This window comes from Melospiza melodia, chromosome 1 (assembly GCF_035770615.1).
Source record: "Melospiza melodia melodia isolate bMelMel2 chromosome 1, bMelMel2.pri, whole genome shotgun sequence".
NCBI lineage: Eukaryota > Metazoa > Chordata > Aves > Passeriformes > Passerellidae > Melospiza > Melospiza melodia.
The window spans coordinates 18,286,799-18,303,885 of NC_086194.1; the positions used below are offsets into that span (position 1 = coordinate 18,286,799).

Below are 17,087 nucleotides of genomic sequence, written 5' to 3' on the forward strand. Positions count from 1 at the left end.
GGTGAATATTAAAAACACACATCTCAGGGGCAGCTGTCAGAGTCACAGGTGTTGGATGCAATTTTAACAACAGCACTGTTTTTCCTGGTGTACTCAACTCATTTGAAGAGAAGGGAAATTGGAATATATGTATATAAGCCATTGACTTATTTACTCTAGTTCTCCTATTTGAGCCCAGAAAAGACATTTAAATTCCAGTGACTATGGTTAAACCAAACCAGTTAATGAGGTGACTTCAGCGCAATCTGCCTTTGTTAGAAAATCAACTGACAAATGCTGTAAAGCAGTGGCAATAGTCCTGAGGTACATTTACTTTGATAATGACTGACACCAATATGTGCTCCCATCCCAACTGACAATGTGCAAATAGCACAAAAGTGCTTCCCAGTGAGAAGCTAACAGGACTATTCAGCTGTAACAAGAACAACCCAAGCATATTCACAACAATTTGCAGGGAAAAGGTTTTCAGACACAGCAAATTCACCAGTTCTGAGGCTAATCACAGGTCACCCATGGAATTACACTGTCACCTCAGCACTAACACCAACCAACCTGTTGCCCTCACCCAACACCTCTGCCTGGCTGTGATCATCTGCCAGACAAGTGCTCCTCACACGTTCTGCAGCACACCTCCAGAGCTGTGGCCAAGTGAGAACGCCTGCTCAAAACCAGTGTGGCCAAAAGTACCTGCAGACCAGAGCTTGCAGGTCTTCATTATCACTTCTGTCACGAACTTATTGTGCTCTCTTAAGTAAATAAGGGGCTTGAAATTAATTTTGGGATTTAGGGATCACAGACAAGCCCAATCTGGAATGGTGTCCTGAGGATGCCTCCCACACTGCTCATTCCTGAGCTGCGCAGGAGGCAACTGGAGGTGCTTTGGTTTAAAAGCAGAGTTGGAAGAGGAAGCAGTGGCAAAGCACCCTTTGTGCAGACAGAGGAGCTGCTGCAGGAAGCAGTGCTGCCCTGAACCCATCCCCAAGCAGGGCCCTGCTGGCTGCTTTGGTGCAGATTTTGGCAGTCATTGACAGAGGCAACCCAGGAAGAACAAGGGCTAAACTGAGTATGTGCAAAAACACACCTATAAATGCCTTGGGACATTTTGGCCCAGAAAAGCTTAAGTTTCTGAAACCTAAGGAATCTCAGGTGTCTACAATAACTGGGAGAGGTTTCCATGGGCAACACTTTTGAAGGCAGCTGCCTGAAATATGCTTTAAGGGATACCAAAGTCCTAGATTCCTTACTGGATTTAACAACAGGTACTGGAACAAGATCACTGCAGGCATTTACACAGTCAACTGAATACAAAACATTCTAAAAATACTTTTGCTTGTCATAAAATAAGATTAGAAAAATATATGTACAAAATTCACATGAACAAAGGTACGTACAAACAACTACCTGGGACTTCTGAGTTACAAACAATACACACTATTTGAAATGCAGAGGCGTTGCCACAGAAAAAGTTACTAATCCTGTTGGGGCAAAGTAACTGCACTGCTGTGTGGTTTGCAGGGGAGGGAAGGAAAAAGAAAAGCATTTGCTTTATTAATTTTTTGCAGCTTTGTTTTGTTTGATTTTTCAAAAAAACCCCAGTTTTTCAAATTACTTTTAACTGATAGATATAAATGAAGAAACTTATATTTATCAAAGCAAGTATTAACAATCTAGTTAAACTTCATTTACTCCCAGAGATACCTTAGGGCTAGTAGTTTATTATGTACCTTAATAGGTTGCCTTACTTTTATAAACTAGAGGGCAAAATTGAAAGACTTTCCACTGAGACATTCTATTAGAAATATTCTTCTTCCTCAGCATTTTCACTTTGAGTGAATACAAAGTAAATCCACTTTACTTTGCTAATGAACCAGCTCTTTGTTCATTTATCTATCAAGCTATTTATAAATATCTTGCAATCACAGCATTATCTGGGGGCTAAAGAGCATGTTTCAACTCAAAACAAATGGACATGTCATCTCATGTCCTTCCATAAACAAAAGCTAAGGGCTTGGAATCCAGCAGAGATTTAACCTCGTAATCATGTCGCATATGTTCATTTTCATTGCTTTTCTTAGGTGCTTGTAGCAGTGTAAAATATGAGCAGTTGCCCTTAACTTAGGGAGGCCCTGAAAGCAATAAATTGTTGCACCAGCTGTAGGTTAGACAGGGGACACGTGTGGACACTGGGGAGGGTCCCCCTTCCTCAGCCTGCTCTGCTGGGTCACACAGACTGCCAGGGACAATGGGGAACTGCCTGCTCGGGCAGGGGAGCAGTGCCCATTGGTGGAGAGGAGGCAGGAACTCACAGAAACCTCCGCAAACAACTTCTGAAACTTTACTTTTCCTCCGCACAAAAACCTACAACCCATGCCGACACAGCAGCACGTTCTGGCTGCGTGACCCTGACTTCTCACATGCAAACAGGCATTTTTTGGTGACACGTTAAGTACAGCAGAATGTGAACCAAGTGGTAATTCAATAAAATGGATGTCCCAACTAGAAAAATTTGCAGCATATCCAGATAAAGTCACATTCTTCACATTTTAAAACTGAATATAATTTTTAACTCTGCTTTTTAACTCACACAGACCAAAGAAGTGTTCATGCAGTAATAATACTAAATCAATTTCTCCCTACCGGATTCCATGGCATCAACCAGCAACAGTGTAATGAACATGAAATATACTAGTTCATTTTGCACATTGTTATTTGTACATAAGCAAGTACTAAATAACTAACACTTAGACTCTGGCAGACAGGTTAAATTGAAAGGAATTCTAAAAAATTCCCATTAATAACTCAAGATATTAATGAGCTGGGTGTAAAAGCAAAAGAGTTATGACTAAAAAAACCCAGTTTTTTAAGTGATTTCTTCACTCGTAGTGCTTTCAATTCTTTCACTTTAAAAGTCATGACACATTCCAAAAATTGTTTATTTAACCTTGCCTAATCAAGCAATGCAGGATATCAGAAAACCTTTATCCCCTGTTTTTTCACCTGGAATGAAACAATGTGCTTACCATATTCTGCAACCCCCTCATTCCCTAAATCCTACTGAGGATCTACATGGACGTGGAGTTCCTCTCCAGTTTACATCTTTCAGTAGCCTTAGGCAGAACATTACTATTTTTCTCTTTTCACATTTTTAAGCTCGGGTGTTGTTCCCAGCCTTTCCCACCCAGACCACTTCCATTCCCGTTCCCATTCCACACTGAGCCACCTGAACCAGGGGGACTCTGCAGCCCCAACGCTGCTTCCCCTTACCACATCCCACCGCGCCAGCCATCCCTTCCTTACCTACTGCTGTTTACTTGATCTGCCCTGGCTGATGTGAGCACGAAAGTGCTTGCAACTAAGAACACAAGGTGCATACTGTCCCTCCTGAGGGACTGAAAGTATCCCCTTTTGTTTATACCTCAGATCCCAAAGTCCCAATAGCCTTTCTGTTGCTCGACTTTCACCTCCAAATAAGTTTATCCTCTACTAACGTACTTTTACCCAAGGAAAAAAATCTATTTAGAAGTTCAGAAGTGCTCAAACGTTACCTATGATATCAAAACATAGATTCAACGTCAGTTTAACCAACTGATACTGTCATTAATTTAAAAACGAAAAAACTTTGGTATTTTAACAGATATCAAATCCTGGAATAAATGCTGTTAGAATTTTAGGGTTCTATTTGAACAGTTAAAGGAGAGACATCTGGCAATAATCTACAAATAAATACAGTGTCTCCATTCTTAGTTTCTCCTCCAAAACACTACCTAGGAAATTTTTGCAGCATGATTCATATAATCAACATGATACATTACAATGCCTTTCAAATAATTCCGAATTCTTGGTTCATTCAATAAAGAGCTCACTTTTGAAAGAGAAAAGGGAACATGCCCTGCCAGAAAACTTGCTTTATTGACTCAGCCCTGCTGCCAGCAGGAACATGGTGAAGCAAACTCCAGGATTTCAAAAGCATTTTTTCACAGCGAGGGCAGAAACAGAAAGAGGCTTATTTACCGAAATGTGAGATCCCGCAGGCGAGGCCAGAGACGGTTTGAAATCCTCTTCTTTTAGTTCCAAAAGTTTTAATTTATGATGAAATCTGTAATAATCCTTTCAAGCTGCCAGGTAGAATGCACGCCATATCTCAGCCGTGTTTTCTTTCGCCCCTTTGCAGAGTAACTTTGTTATTTGCATAAAGCTTAGTCCTGGCCTATGGGACTTTTTGAACATCTACATGTTAGATTAGCTGTCTTGACATGCTCTATCAAGCATGACATCATGGATCTCCATGGTAACCTTAGCCACACCTGCCCAGATGCCAGAGTTACCTGTCATGTTCAGATCTAAATAAACACAACAAAAAACCCTAAACCACCATTTTCTAGGCAATCACCCCTGCAAAGGCACCGGAAGGATTTGAGTTTTGTTTTTAATTGATTGAAATCTGATTTCGTTTGCTAAGAAAATTTCTTCTTCACGGAGCACGGAGCACTGCCTGAAGCACTAGAGCTGCTCCTGACCCTTCCACACCTCCCAGCCTTTTTCCTAGTCAAACAAAAACTGAAAAAAGCTGTGGCAAACTTCTTCCAGCTCACTTTCTTACCCCAGGCTCACAAGCTCCCGCTCAGAAAAACTTCTACACATTCATTTTTGTTCTCTGCCCCTCAGAAAGGTTTTTTTAGAGGTGACTTGTAAAACAGGTTCACAGCAGGGATTACCCCCTCCCATTGCCAGGTTAGCATTTTAACCTCTTAATTGCTAACTCCTTTTCATGTCTGCAGCTACAGACCTAGCTTTTACACTTGTTCCTACTTTCCTTCTCTGCTGACTGGAGTCAACCTCACCTAAGCAGGTGACCATGTCCTTCCATGAGCTCCACAGCAGATGATTCACACTGTCTGAAACTAAAGACATCCCAGACTTTTTCTTTCTTGCTTTTTTTTTTTTTTCCCTAACTTCCTTGGGGATTACATTAGCACCTTCCTTTCATTACCAGAGATGAGACAGTCTTGGCAGAGGCAATGTATTTAAAGCTCCTACAGAAACTTGCATTACCTAAAAAAAAAAAAAAATAAAAATTGTTCCTCAGCTTTACAGGCTTCCAGGTGGAGGGAGCTCTGGTGCCCAGCTGTGGATTCATCTTAGAAGGGGGAAAAGCTGCAGTGAGAGGGTGAGCTGCTGCGCTGTGGGTCACAGAAATGTGGCCATGGGGTGCTGCATTCTCCTGTGTTGGGGCACACAAGGCATGTCTGCACCCCCTCAGGCTGCTGCCAAGTCATGCTCCAGTTTACACAGACCAGCTTAGCTGCAGGCTATTTGCCTGGCTGCAATATCCCAAGCCCCTTGTGCAAATAAAGATGGCCCCTGCCTCTGTGAGCTTTCCTTTCCAGAACAGGCTATCACAAACAAGGCAACAAACCTTCGGAGGAGAGATGGTCTGTGTGCACAGCTGGGAGGTTTCAGGTCATCACATTAGCTAACCATCAGTAATCCCTGCTGGCATTTTACCTGGCCATGATTGTACTTCTGATTTGTGGCAGATTATCAGGAGCAGAATTGGGTCCTCGGGAGGCACATCCAGGGAGGTATTTATCTGAATAAATGAAGCCTGGAGGAAACCATTAGCACATAGTGGAAGATGCAGACAACATTCAGCTGCCCTTGCTGGTGGAAGTGATACAGTAGGATGTGACAGCATATATAACATTTTTGCCCTGATGTTTATTTCCTGCAAACAAGGAGTCAGTTTGCCATACTCAGATAATGATGGCTAAAATGGACAAGAGAACAATGTCCACAAAGAAGAAACCAGACAATTACTAATCTAGATTTTCTACTGGTTGTGGAGGTGACAGGGTTTAAAGCAACCTGGAGGAGAAATTATATATATATATTTCAGCTGCACCATTTGACAGAGAGATTAGAATTAACTACTATCCTTGATAGGTGTCCTACAGTGTGGAAATTCCCACCATGGACAATGTTGCCTCTTTCCAGATACTGGAGCAGCAGAAGAAGTAAGAAGGGAAAAAAGGAACCTGGAAAATAAATTCTGACATTTTAATTTAAAATATGACATTTTAAATCATGTCTTCCCATACACCTTACAAATTTTTTTTTTGTGATACATGTATATGTTGCATATGCATACCTACTACATGTGCATGTAATCTGTCTTCTATACCATTGCTACACACTCATATATATAAGGGTAGAAAAAAGGAAGCATGGATGGTAAACATACATATACACCATTCAAGGCAAAATTATTATTATAGTCTTATTCATGGAGTGGCTAAGAAATCACACATTATACATACACATACATGCACACACACAGCTGTGTGTACATATATATATTTATACACACATACCTATGTGTATCCATATACAGTTACATATAAACACACACAAACACCAAATACTGATGTGTCGGTGTGCACACAGAGACACAATTGGTAAGAAAATCCCCCTCTGAATTAATGCTATGATCATCACAGTCTTACTGCATTTGATGAGCCAGACAGTTGATACATCACATGCCAACTAAGCAACTTTCTTACAATCAACTTCTATTATTTATTTCTGCATGTTTTCATGTGGTTTTAGTTTGGTTAATACTTTTTTAAGTAAGGCTGAATGGCTGGAGTCTTCAGTATTTCCCACTTCCAAGAAATACATTTTGATGCTGTAATAGTAGTTTTAAAGTTATTCTGTTTTAAAAATTAAAATTGTTTAAAAACTCATTACACACAACATATAATACATATGTCTAATCACCAAAAAATAGAAGCAGGAGAATGAATTTTGCCCTCAATAAATTAGCACGGAAGACACATTTTAAACAAATATAAAGAGCAGTTACTGCATTCCTTCTGTAATTTACTGCCTTCAGAAAAGGCTCAAATTACAAAATGTGTAGGGTGTAATGCTGTAGGCTGTTCAAACTAGGTTTGCAGTGTCTGCAACACTGGAACTAAATATTTACATGACTCCAAAAGATCTAATCTCTGGATTTCGCCCCCCTCCCACCCCCTTTATTTAATTTGTATGCTATCTTTATCCACCACCCAGCACATTCCACACAGTCACTAAAGTTCATGCAAGAGATAAGTGGGGGAAAAAAAAGTCAAGACTTTAAAAAGAAAGGAGTAAAACTGTTTAAAAATGAGGAATAGATCATCCTCATTAGAGCTGAAGTCTTGCAGCAATTTTAGCTGGATACAGATGGTTTCTAACAGTGATAGCACCTGGGATCTCTAGAGACCCTGTAAAAGAGAAGTTCTAGGGGTGAGTTAACAAATTACAATCTTTCTAAACCTCTAACAGTCTGATCTTCAAAGTCTCACAAGTATGCAAAGCTTCAAAGAAGCTTGGAATTCACTAAGAGCTTCCATAACAGAGTACAATATTTTTCCAACTCATTTTTATTCCTTATTTACACTTAATTTGCTGTTAGCACCAGAACACCTATAAACCACTAAGAAAAATGAGCTTCTACAAAAAGGCTTGCTGTCAATCATTTGCTAAACCGAGAATAATGAGCACAAGATTTTTTAGACCAAACTCCAAATTCTGATGCTTGACTGAAAAAAAAATTAATTATGGAATAGATGATAGATTGCAGGAACAGATTAAACTCCGTTACTGCACCCAAAACCAGAGCCCAGAGTTAGGCAGAGATCCTTGCACGGCAGTCCCTGAATGCAGAAGGTCGGCGAGCGGCAGCTCCACCTGCTCTGAGAGATACATCAGCGTGTCAGCTCCCCTCTGACCCTGCATGGACTGCTGGCTGCTGGGAAGCAGCTGCAGGCAGAGGCACACCACCCTCAGGTATGCTGCTGACAGACGAATGTGGGTGTCAAAGCTCCCTGGAGGAGGCAGACAGTTATGGGTAAGTCTGTTCTGTTTGCATTACAAAACTCAAAAATAGAAAAGAAACCAAATGAAAGGGTAACACAGCCAGCTAAAGCATACAGACACACTCTGCAGGTATTTTCTTTTCTCCCAGGCAGTGGTGCCAATACTGAAAGTGTAACAGAAGTCAGCAGCTGTTCCAGATTTTCCCTTCAGCTGTGAAAAGTAGATTGAGACTCATATACTAAGATCAAGAGTCTCACCTTCACTCCTTCACTGTGCATGCTCTAAAAAAAAGGAAAAGCTCTTCAGAAATGTCAATTTCAACAAACAAGTCCAAGGTAATACTGAACAGATTTATTTTGTTTCTTTGAATTTCAAGGCAACATCTGAATCACAGGCCACATCCAAAAATTTGTTTCATGCTTTGTTAGATTCTCACCTTTTGTAATGAGGCAACACTGAGTTTTGTAGGAGTTATAAGGACCATTAAACACACATGATAGAAATTTGACTTCCTTACCTGATCTCTTAGTCTCTCCTGGTGTCCCATTATTGCTGTGGCATGGTGGGGATATTTCTGTTTCAGATGCTCCAGAAAAGCCTCTCTCTTCCTGTCCATTTCTGAGGTTTGCATTCCCAGTATTTCTTTGGAACTGCGAGGGCCACCTACAGTGTGCCTCCGAGGGATGTTGCGGGTGGGCTTTGCGCTGGGAGAGGTGTGACTGCTCGGGGTGGAGAGCAGCTCTTTAGATCGGAGGCATTCTGCATCGTCCAGTGATGTCACATGCAAACTGGGCTTTGCCTGGTCTGCAAAGAAATAAAAACCAAAACCAAACATAGTTTGTATTATAGAAACTTAATACCAACATTCACATTGGTGGCAAAATGGGAAAAAAGACTGATATGAAAGCTAGGTACTTTTAAAAGTCTGGCAGTGTGCAATGGCATGTTCTGCATCATTAGGCATATACATCTCATAGTAAGTGGCCCAGAAATAATCCCTTATATAAGCTATGCACATACTTATCTGCTTTTATCACACAATTGCAGTATTGCCTCACAGAAAAGTGAGTATCATTAAAGTGGATGTTCCTTTTATATCAACTTTACCTACGTGACTTGAAAAGAAGATCTGACAAGGCCCTTATTCCCTGACCTTTAAGATCTACAGGATGCTTTCTACAAGAAGAAACAGATTTCTTCAATAGGGTCCAGTACACTTAATGGCCCCATAACTAGTATACTTAAGGATACAAACTGATAAAATTCCTTTGACAGAGCAGATTTGTAATCCTTAATATTTTTTTCAGTGTGTTTTCAGCATGTTCTGAAACACCTAGGAAATAGTAAGAGGGTTTGGGAGTCTCTTTCTCCTGATTTTTGACTGTGGTCTGGTTTTAAATTTCATGGATCTCCCTCAGATTTTATATGTCTCAGGACAGCAGGCTGGAAAATTCTACATCATTTTTCCATAAACCATTTCTTAAGAAACAGAACAAAAGCAAGTTCCGTGGGATCTAAAAAAGGAAAAAAAAATCAGATAAATTTTACTACTTTAAAATCTACTTTAAGACCAAAGACCATGACAACAGTTGTAAAGAGATAGGCAGACACTGTGGGTATGTAAGTGCTGGCTTATCTTCAGGTAACTCTGTAACATGAACCCTCTGGTGCTCAAAAAATTGTAGACTGGAGCCTTGTTACCTAATACCTTTGAAAAAAATCCCTCATTCCTTTGTCAGCAAAGGAAAAAAAACCCCAAAAACTAACAAAAACCTGAAGTACTGAAAAGGCCTCTCCAAGTCTGATGTGGCCTTCCTCATCTTTACCAGACAGACTCAAACTCAGATGTCCCTGACTGTTAACCCTTGCCAGCACCTCCCCAGGAGCAGGGAGCTCCTTCTTCTACCTGTTTTGAATAAATCTTTATTTCTCTCTGTCTGACACTTGTTGCCTCAGAGCCCCTTTTGCCCACGTTGAGCTGCCATTACACAGCACCACTGCTTGGAAACAGGCACCTACTCGCTTCTTTTAATGGTTCAGTCACTCATTCTGACACTGTATGGTAGGCACACCACTTGCCTCAGGACTTTATGCTGATGATTCTCAACTTTCTGGTGTGCACTGTAAATAGCCTGCCATGTGCCATGGAACCTCAAGCCCCAGTAATAAAGCAAATCCTCCAATGGTGGAGTCACTGCTGGATGTCCCACCAACGCACATAGGGAATCCATTTCCTTGGGCTCCATAACAGAACTTGGCACTGGATGGTCCTCAAAGACTTTGCACATTTCAGTAAACTCCCTCTACTGTCCAAGGGCTCCAAAATGTTCCACAGTGTCCTCTTGTCTGCATTCATGGAAACCTATCCCGAAAGCAGATGCAGGCACAGGGGCCCAGACTGCAGGTGACACCATGGTTTGACGAGCAGAGATCTGGACACGACTTTGTGAGCAGGTTTGGTTCACAGGGAGGTCTTACTCTTACACAGATTCAAAATGTCATCTGCGGTCTTCACATCAGCTTCTAAGACCTTCTTAGCAGCACAATCCTGGTTAAATCCCCAGAGCAGCAGCCTCACTTTCGTGTACAAACACGCATACACTCAACTTTTTCAAGCACAACTCAATTAAGAAACATCCGTCCTCTCTGCTTGTTGAAAAGTCATGAGCCACCAGGTACACTGAGCTTGCCTGAGAAAAATGGTAAACAGGAAAGTTTTGCTTGCAAGAAGCCAGTGTGGCTACTCTAGATATACTCAGTGAAAACAGCTTCTGAAAGCTGCACAGTCATTCCGATGGATTTTACATGGGAGGGAAACTAGGTGGGTTGGGGCTGGATGGAATTTACCACCTTTAATTTGTTGTGCCAAGAGCCTAGAGTTTATATCCCTCAGGCTGCTGGAAAAAAGGCACAGACATAAAATAAGGGATTTTCTTGGATCTGGAGGGAGTCAGCATGAGCTCGGGTGACTGAGTGCAGCAATTTGGTATAAACCCTCAAAGTACGGTCACAGCAGCAGTTTCAATGACTGAAGTGAGGCAGGCACTTCCTCAAGAAGGCAGGTAGGTAAACCTGTGCTGACAAGCACAACTCAGAACTCATAAGTGTGTATTTTGGGTCCTAAATCTCTCTCATGCAAAGTCTTTCCCTACTTTGCACTTCTGTCATTTCAGTAGCTTAAGAAAGAGCTAATTATTTGGCATATAAAGAGACATATCAAGCAAAGTGTTTTACCACTGTTTGTTATTAGGTGAAACCTTGAAAAGGAATCAAAAATAACATACTTTTCTTATACAGTATTAGAAAGATCAACAAATTCTCTTATTTTTCCTTCATATATTCAGAAAACACTGCATAAATACCAGTGAAAAGAAAGGAATGTAAACTATGCAAACTAATTCCTCACCTTGCCAGAAAGCTGACTTGGGCATCCAACAAGATCCTGATCCTGCATCATTACAGCAAATTACTTTCTTTGCAAACTAAAATCTATTGTTTCAGTATGGGTCTTTTCTCTACTGACTGCTGAAAAAAAAACAGTTTTGGACCACTTTCTGGACAGGGATAAGTGACTTCATTGTCACTTGCCTAGGGCTGAGCACTGGGCTGTTTAAACTCCCCTGTGTATCTCGAGACACATAAGTTGTACAGATGCTGTGTTTGCCACAGTGCTATAGGGGGGAAAAACAGAGAGATTTTCTGGATTTTGGAGTGCTCAATAACATAGTGGGTAAAGCTTCCATATCTTCCAAGTGAAGATAATAGGCCTAGCAAATCAATCTCCACAGACAACTGTGAAATGTGTGAAACACCATGTGATGGTTCCCAGATGAGTCCTAAGAGTAGGAAAAAGATAAATTATGCAAGTACCCTCCTAAGGAAAGGAGCAAAGAGAAGGCAGTAGAAAACACAGAGGTGTGAGATAAGCTTGTCTCCCTCTCTCCCTCCCTCATTTTCAGAAGCTAAAAGTTAAAGGTCTTTCTGTTCAATAAAGCAGCAAGTCTGGAGGGCAACTAAAAGCAAGACTTGCTGATTGACAGGAAGGAATTTGGTTATCCAAAGGCATGAGTAACTCTTACACTAAATTTGCTTCTCTGAGCTGAAAACAAGTTTCAAGATTTCTTAACATCACCAACATCACCCATTACTCCAGTAAAGACCCAGGTCTGCAGTGTAGAGGGAGTATGCCTAGGATAAGCAGCAAGATTATCATGACAGATTAATGGCTGTGAGCTAGGAGAAAAAGAATAGAAAAATAAAAAAGTCCTTTGATAATGTCCTGGTATGTAATTCTTTTAAGTCACACCCTCCATGAAGTCTACAAAGGTCAGGAAAGTCACTTTGCTTCATTACTTTAAATGCTATGAAGATTTTAATAGTCCTGTTTTGCAAGCCAGGTGACATGAGAAAAGAACATTTTCAGAATAATTTCAGAAAGGAGCAAGTGTAGACCTGACTCATACTGATACTGTGAAACTGAGCCTTGAAGCAAACCCCATTCAATACTAACATTTTAAAAAAGAATACGGATTTAACAGCATGAGTCAAACCAACCTCTGTTACATTTATGTTAGCTGTAAATTTGATATTATTTGGAATTGTTCTAATTTACTTCACTGTCTTTACAATTAGCTCTCTTTCCAATGCAAATTTTGGAAAGGGGCCAAAACTACTGCATTTGGTTATGAGCTTTCAGCACTCAACATTTTTGGGAACCATAGAATCAGTCTGGCCAGCCCTCTGTTTTCCTAGCTCCACATGTATTTGAGGCAGTTTCATACAACCCCTACAGAAGAAATGTGTTACTGAAGGCAGTTTTTTTCCCTAGTCAGACACATTCTTGAAGTGAAGATTTCCGTCCCACTAAACATAAACATACACAGACAAAGGTTACTTGCAATGCTCGGTAATTTTACTTGAAAAATAATTCAAAAGAGCATAAATCAATTAATGAATACCCAATTAAAAAAAAAAAAAAAAGAAAAAAAATAAAAAAGGAAGAGCATTTATTTTCCTCCTAAATTGCTAATACACTATTTGTTGGCATTCCATGCTCATAAACTAGTGTGATTTTTTTTTAAACCACATGAACTATTTGTTTTATAGAAGCACAGTAACACAACTTTTCCTGAAGTGTCTTTGAGGAATACATCATGCAGGAAATGGGAATGTTCACAGGTGTCCCACAAACACTGTAATAGATACAGATTACATTAGGTGTTTGTCAGGCTACCTGAATGTTCTGTTTCACATGGAATGGCCCATGTAGAATTCTCCAGGAAATAGTTTTCGTTCACTTTTTAGGAAATAGATAGCGCAGCAGTGAATGTGTGAATGCACAGTGGCGGAGCCGCCGTGGAAACCCCGCTTGGCTTCGCTCCAAAACAAACCCCAGCGGTTTCACTCAAAGTAAACTAACCCTGTCACAATCTGCCGTGGATCTCCCTCTTTCAACAGACACCCCGAGGTAAAGATGAGCTCAAACCCACTTTTAGGAAGGAAGTGCTATTTCTCTGCCATAGCTGAGGCTGGCAGAGCGTTTAAAGGGAAGGGCACACGCTTTCCGCACCTCAGCCTCCGCACCGGCAGGATGCCGCATCCCTGACAGCCATGCAGCGTGCTCCCGGCTCCGCGGGGCACACAGAAATCTCTCCAAAGAGAAAGTTAAACTCACAAAGTTTCAGTGCTAGGGAATGTGCACAGCAGAGCCATTAGTATAAGAAAAAAAAAAGATTTTTTTTTTCCATGCATTTTGCCTCCAGTTATATAAAGCAGCAACGAGGGACATGCTTAAACATAACTCCATCTTTGCCTTACTTATACCGCCGCTTACTTACCCCTCGTCTGCCTGCTGTCTGCCGGGCAAGCCAGGCACAGCTCAAGTTTCTGGCTTTCATTTTCCTCCATTGTCCCTGCCTAGCGCACACGCTCCCCTCTCCGCTCGGAGCCGCAGCGCCCGCACGGTGAGCCCGGGCCGGGAGCAGGAAGGAAGCGCCGGAGCCCCCGCGCAGCCCCAGCCCCAGCCCCGGCGGCCCCGGGGGCGCCCGGCCCGGCCCGGCCCGGCCCCAGCAGGTGACGGCCCCGCCGCCGCCCCTAGCCGGCCCGCGCCCCGCCGCAGCCGCGCCGCCCTGTGCACGGCAACATTGCCAACGCGATTACAGGCCTGAGCCTCCGCTGGAATCCGAACCCGCAGCCCTTTAAATCTCTGTCATGGGACAAAAGCCTTTCCACACGGTATTTTTTTTTTTTAAGCTCATAACCACCAAGCCCACAAACATTCCTGATAAATGCTCCTCTGTCTTTTTTAGCGTCTAGTTTAAAAGTAATTCATTATATAAACTCTTTGAGGTTTTGTTTTCAGTTGGATTCTTTCAAGCCGCTCAGAGAATGAATTGGGGAAAAAATCAAGATAGAGGAATTCAACTTTAGCGAAGCCAATAAAAATGAATGGTAGCAATATGTAAGCAGGGACTTGGGTTAGGAGGGATTTCGAAGCCTCGGTAGCAAAACATATAGAAACATGTAACTAATTCTCTTTTGGCAGATCAGAGGGCAGCAGCCTGCGTGAAAATCAATAGATCTACCCGGCTGCAAGGCAAAAAAATAGTGTGTCTCAGAAGGATGAGATCAAATCCCACAGATTCCAGCAGATGCCACATGTGCTGATTTAGCAGAGAATATCAGACTGATTTAGTCTATCCGAATCATAACATTGAGTCAGAGATGGTGGAACCAACTTAGTGTTGAGTTACAGCATCAAGACCAGAAAATTTATCCACAGACAATTTGAATTAGATTAAGAAGAAAAACTGAGATATTAATAGAAATTGGCAATTTCTCACTTAAATTCATACTCCAACACCAGGTAGCAGTATCTTGCATGTCTTTTTAAACAGACCTAGTATAATATGGTCTTGCAAGTTTTCCTCAACTCTGACTTCAATATAACATCAGCCAAATTGTTTGCAATGACCTCTCAAATACCCAGTCCAGACAGGCTAGGAAAATTCCCCTACATTTCCATCTACATCTCGATCTGGCAGAAATGTCATCCTGTCTACTTTGATTATTGAACACAGAAATGTTTTGTGTATATATAAATTCAGTACAGAAGCTCCAGGAGGATCACTCTCCTCATGTTCCTATGCTCTCACTTCCAGGAAAAAAAAAAAAGGCTTTGAGTAAATTACAATGAACAATTGATAAATGAACAAAACTATTGTTCATTAGTTCAGACATACATATTCTCTAGCACTTCAGAAATATTTATTTTCCTTTTTAACAACTAATTCTATATGGTCTTAGAATCTGGCAAAAGTCCCAGAAATCTGACATGGAAAACACAGAAAAGATGAAAATACAATTTAAACATTAGCACTGCTATTTAAGGTCTGCAGTACAGTGCTCCCAGCAGAATACTCCTATAGTTGCCCTGCAATTATAAAGAAAACAGTGTGATTTTATTTAGAATAGTGTTTTTACTGGCCCTGGGTTCCTCCTGCTCATTCTGATTGTGGACTATTTTAGGAGAAGAAGTGATAGCCAGCCATCCCACTTATCTGATGTTTCTTTTGTGATATAAAGGAATGTACCTTTAACACCAAGATTTCCCAAAGTCTGGACAATCGCAATAAGCCTCTTGCAATTTACATTCACAGCCAACTGGAAGCATGAGAGGTTTCTTGCAGGAATAGTGGACACTGAACACCTCCAGCTTCAAGAACTGTAAAGTAACTCAGAAACCTCTGATGGAAAAAGAAAGCCAGTGTGGTTGCCTGGAGCAGGACCATGAAAGCTGTACCAAGACATTTATCTGTACACAGGGCCCAGAAACTGAGAGTTCAGAAACTAAGGGCATTTAAAAAGCCCTTATCCTAAAATAACACAAAAGGAAGTACAAAACATACTAGCATTAAATGCCTTAAAGGAAGGAACCTTTTCAGTCTTGTACAAAACCAGGGTTAGGTGTGGAGGTCAGTAGTGTTTGTACCAAGAACCTTAATAAAAACAGAATCAGTGCACTCTAGCTCCTTAAAAGGCTTTCCCTCCATCTATTGTGGGGAAGAATACCTAGAAAATTAGTCTAAGACTAAAATAATGATGACAACAACAACAGCGACAACAACAGCAACAACAACAACAATAATCATTAAAATTTAACTCTACTTTTAGCCAGCATCTTTGGTTTCCATAGCCAAGAGCACAAGACAGAGTTATCTCTTGACTTTCCCAGTCCCAGTGGGCAGCCAGGTGCCCCTTGGGACAGTGCCAAACTGGTCTGGAACTGCTGCTCTCATGGCCACAGCAAGATGCTCCCACTGCTGAGACTGACAGTAAATGGTACTGATAGTGCTGGTAAGGGGCCTGAGCAAACCAGACACCCAAAAGGTAGAGATGGTCTAAGAGAGGTTGTTTTTTTGGTTGTGGACCTGTGACTTGAAAACTGGGCGTCAGCCTCGGAGAACTTCTGCAGCTGCAGAAAATAGATTCTCAAACAGGATTAAACAGCATTGGCAAAGGAAGACACTAAAGATGGCACACTTTGGTATCATCAGAATCAAACCAAACCGAAGAGCCTGCCCATAAACCATAATCATCACTCAGGAAACATAATGACCTCTGCTGCTGCTCAGGACAGGGAGCAACTGGCACAACAAAGTCGCAAAGCATGTCTCATTTTAGGGGAAAATTCCTTGGCCTCAAGCTGGATTTAATTTGTGTATCTAACAATGTCATTCCTTACAATGTTACCAGAGTCTGTTTAGAGAATTAGTGAAACTCCTTTAGCAGCTGGAGACAGCCAGAACCATTATATTATTAGGCTCAAATAAAGAGCACCCAGTACAGTCACTGGGATGAATCACTACAAACAAGTTAAATAAACTTGATTAACCAGTTCACAGCACGCAATCAGCATTTGTTTATCTGTGGGATCAACAATAACAGTGGTTCCTTTTAATTACTGTGCTCAGATCTGGGTCCATCAATATCAAAACAATGCACAGAGAATAATTGCCAACAGGTTATGATGTTTTAATTGTGTTTAAAATTAATGTCCCAGAGCGACTTCAACACTTCTGGATTTAGCATGTGCGTAAGAGGAACAATTAACAAATTCTGGCTGCACTCAATTAGTCAAGTTTATATTATAAAACAATGACTCCATGGCTCTAGCAATTATTCAGAGCTAAAAATCTGGGAAGGTAATTATTAATAGTTAAATCATA

At 41.2% G+C, this 17,087-nt stretch overlaps 1 protein-coding gene across 16 annotated transcripts in view; it reads right to left on the reverse strand.

Annotated features, from left to right (window-relative positions):
* Positions 1-17,087, reverse strand: part of KIAA1217 (KIAA1217 ortholog) — a 335,499-nt gene that overhangs the window by 163,207 nt on the left and 155,205 nt on the right. For 8 of the 16 annotated variants that reach the window (XM_063149891.1, XM_063149934.1, XM_063149854.1 and 5 more), the window contains exon 2: positions 8,378-8,664. In XM_063149891.1, coding sequence (XP_063005961.1) covers positions 8,378-8,664 — 287 coding nt within the window. Of the gene's footprint in view, positions 1-4,011; positions 4,664-8,377; positions 8,665-13,697; positions 13,831-17,087 lie in introns of those variants that run through there. The other 8 variants (XM_063150009.1, XM_063149924.1, XM_063149918.1 and 5 more) reach the window with 3 other exon arrangements.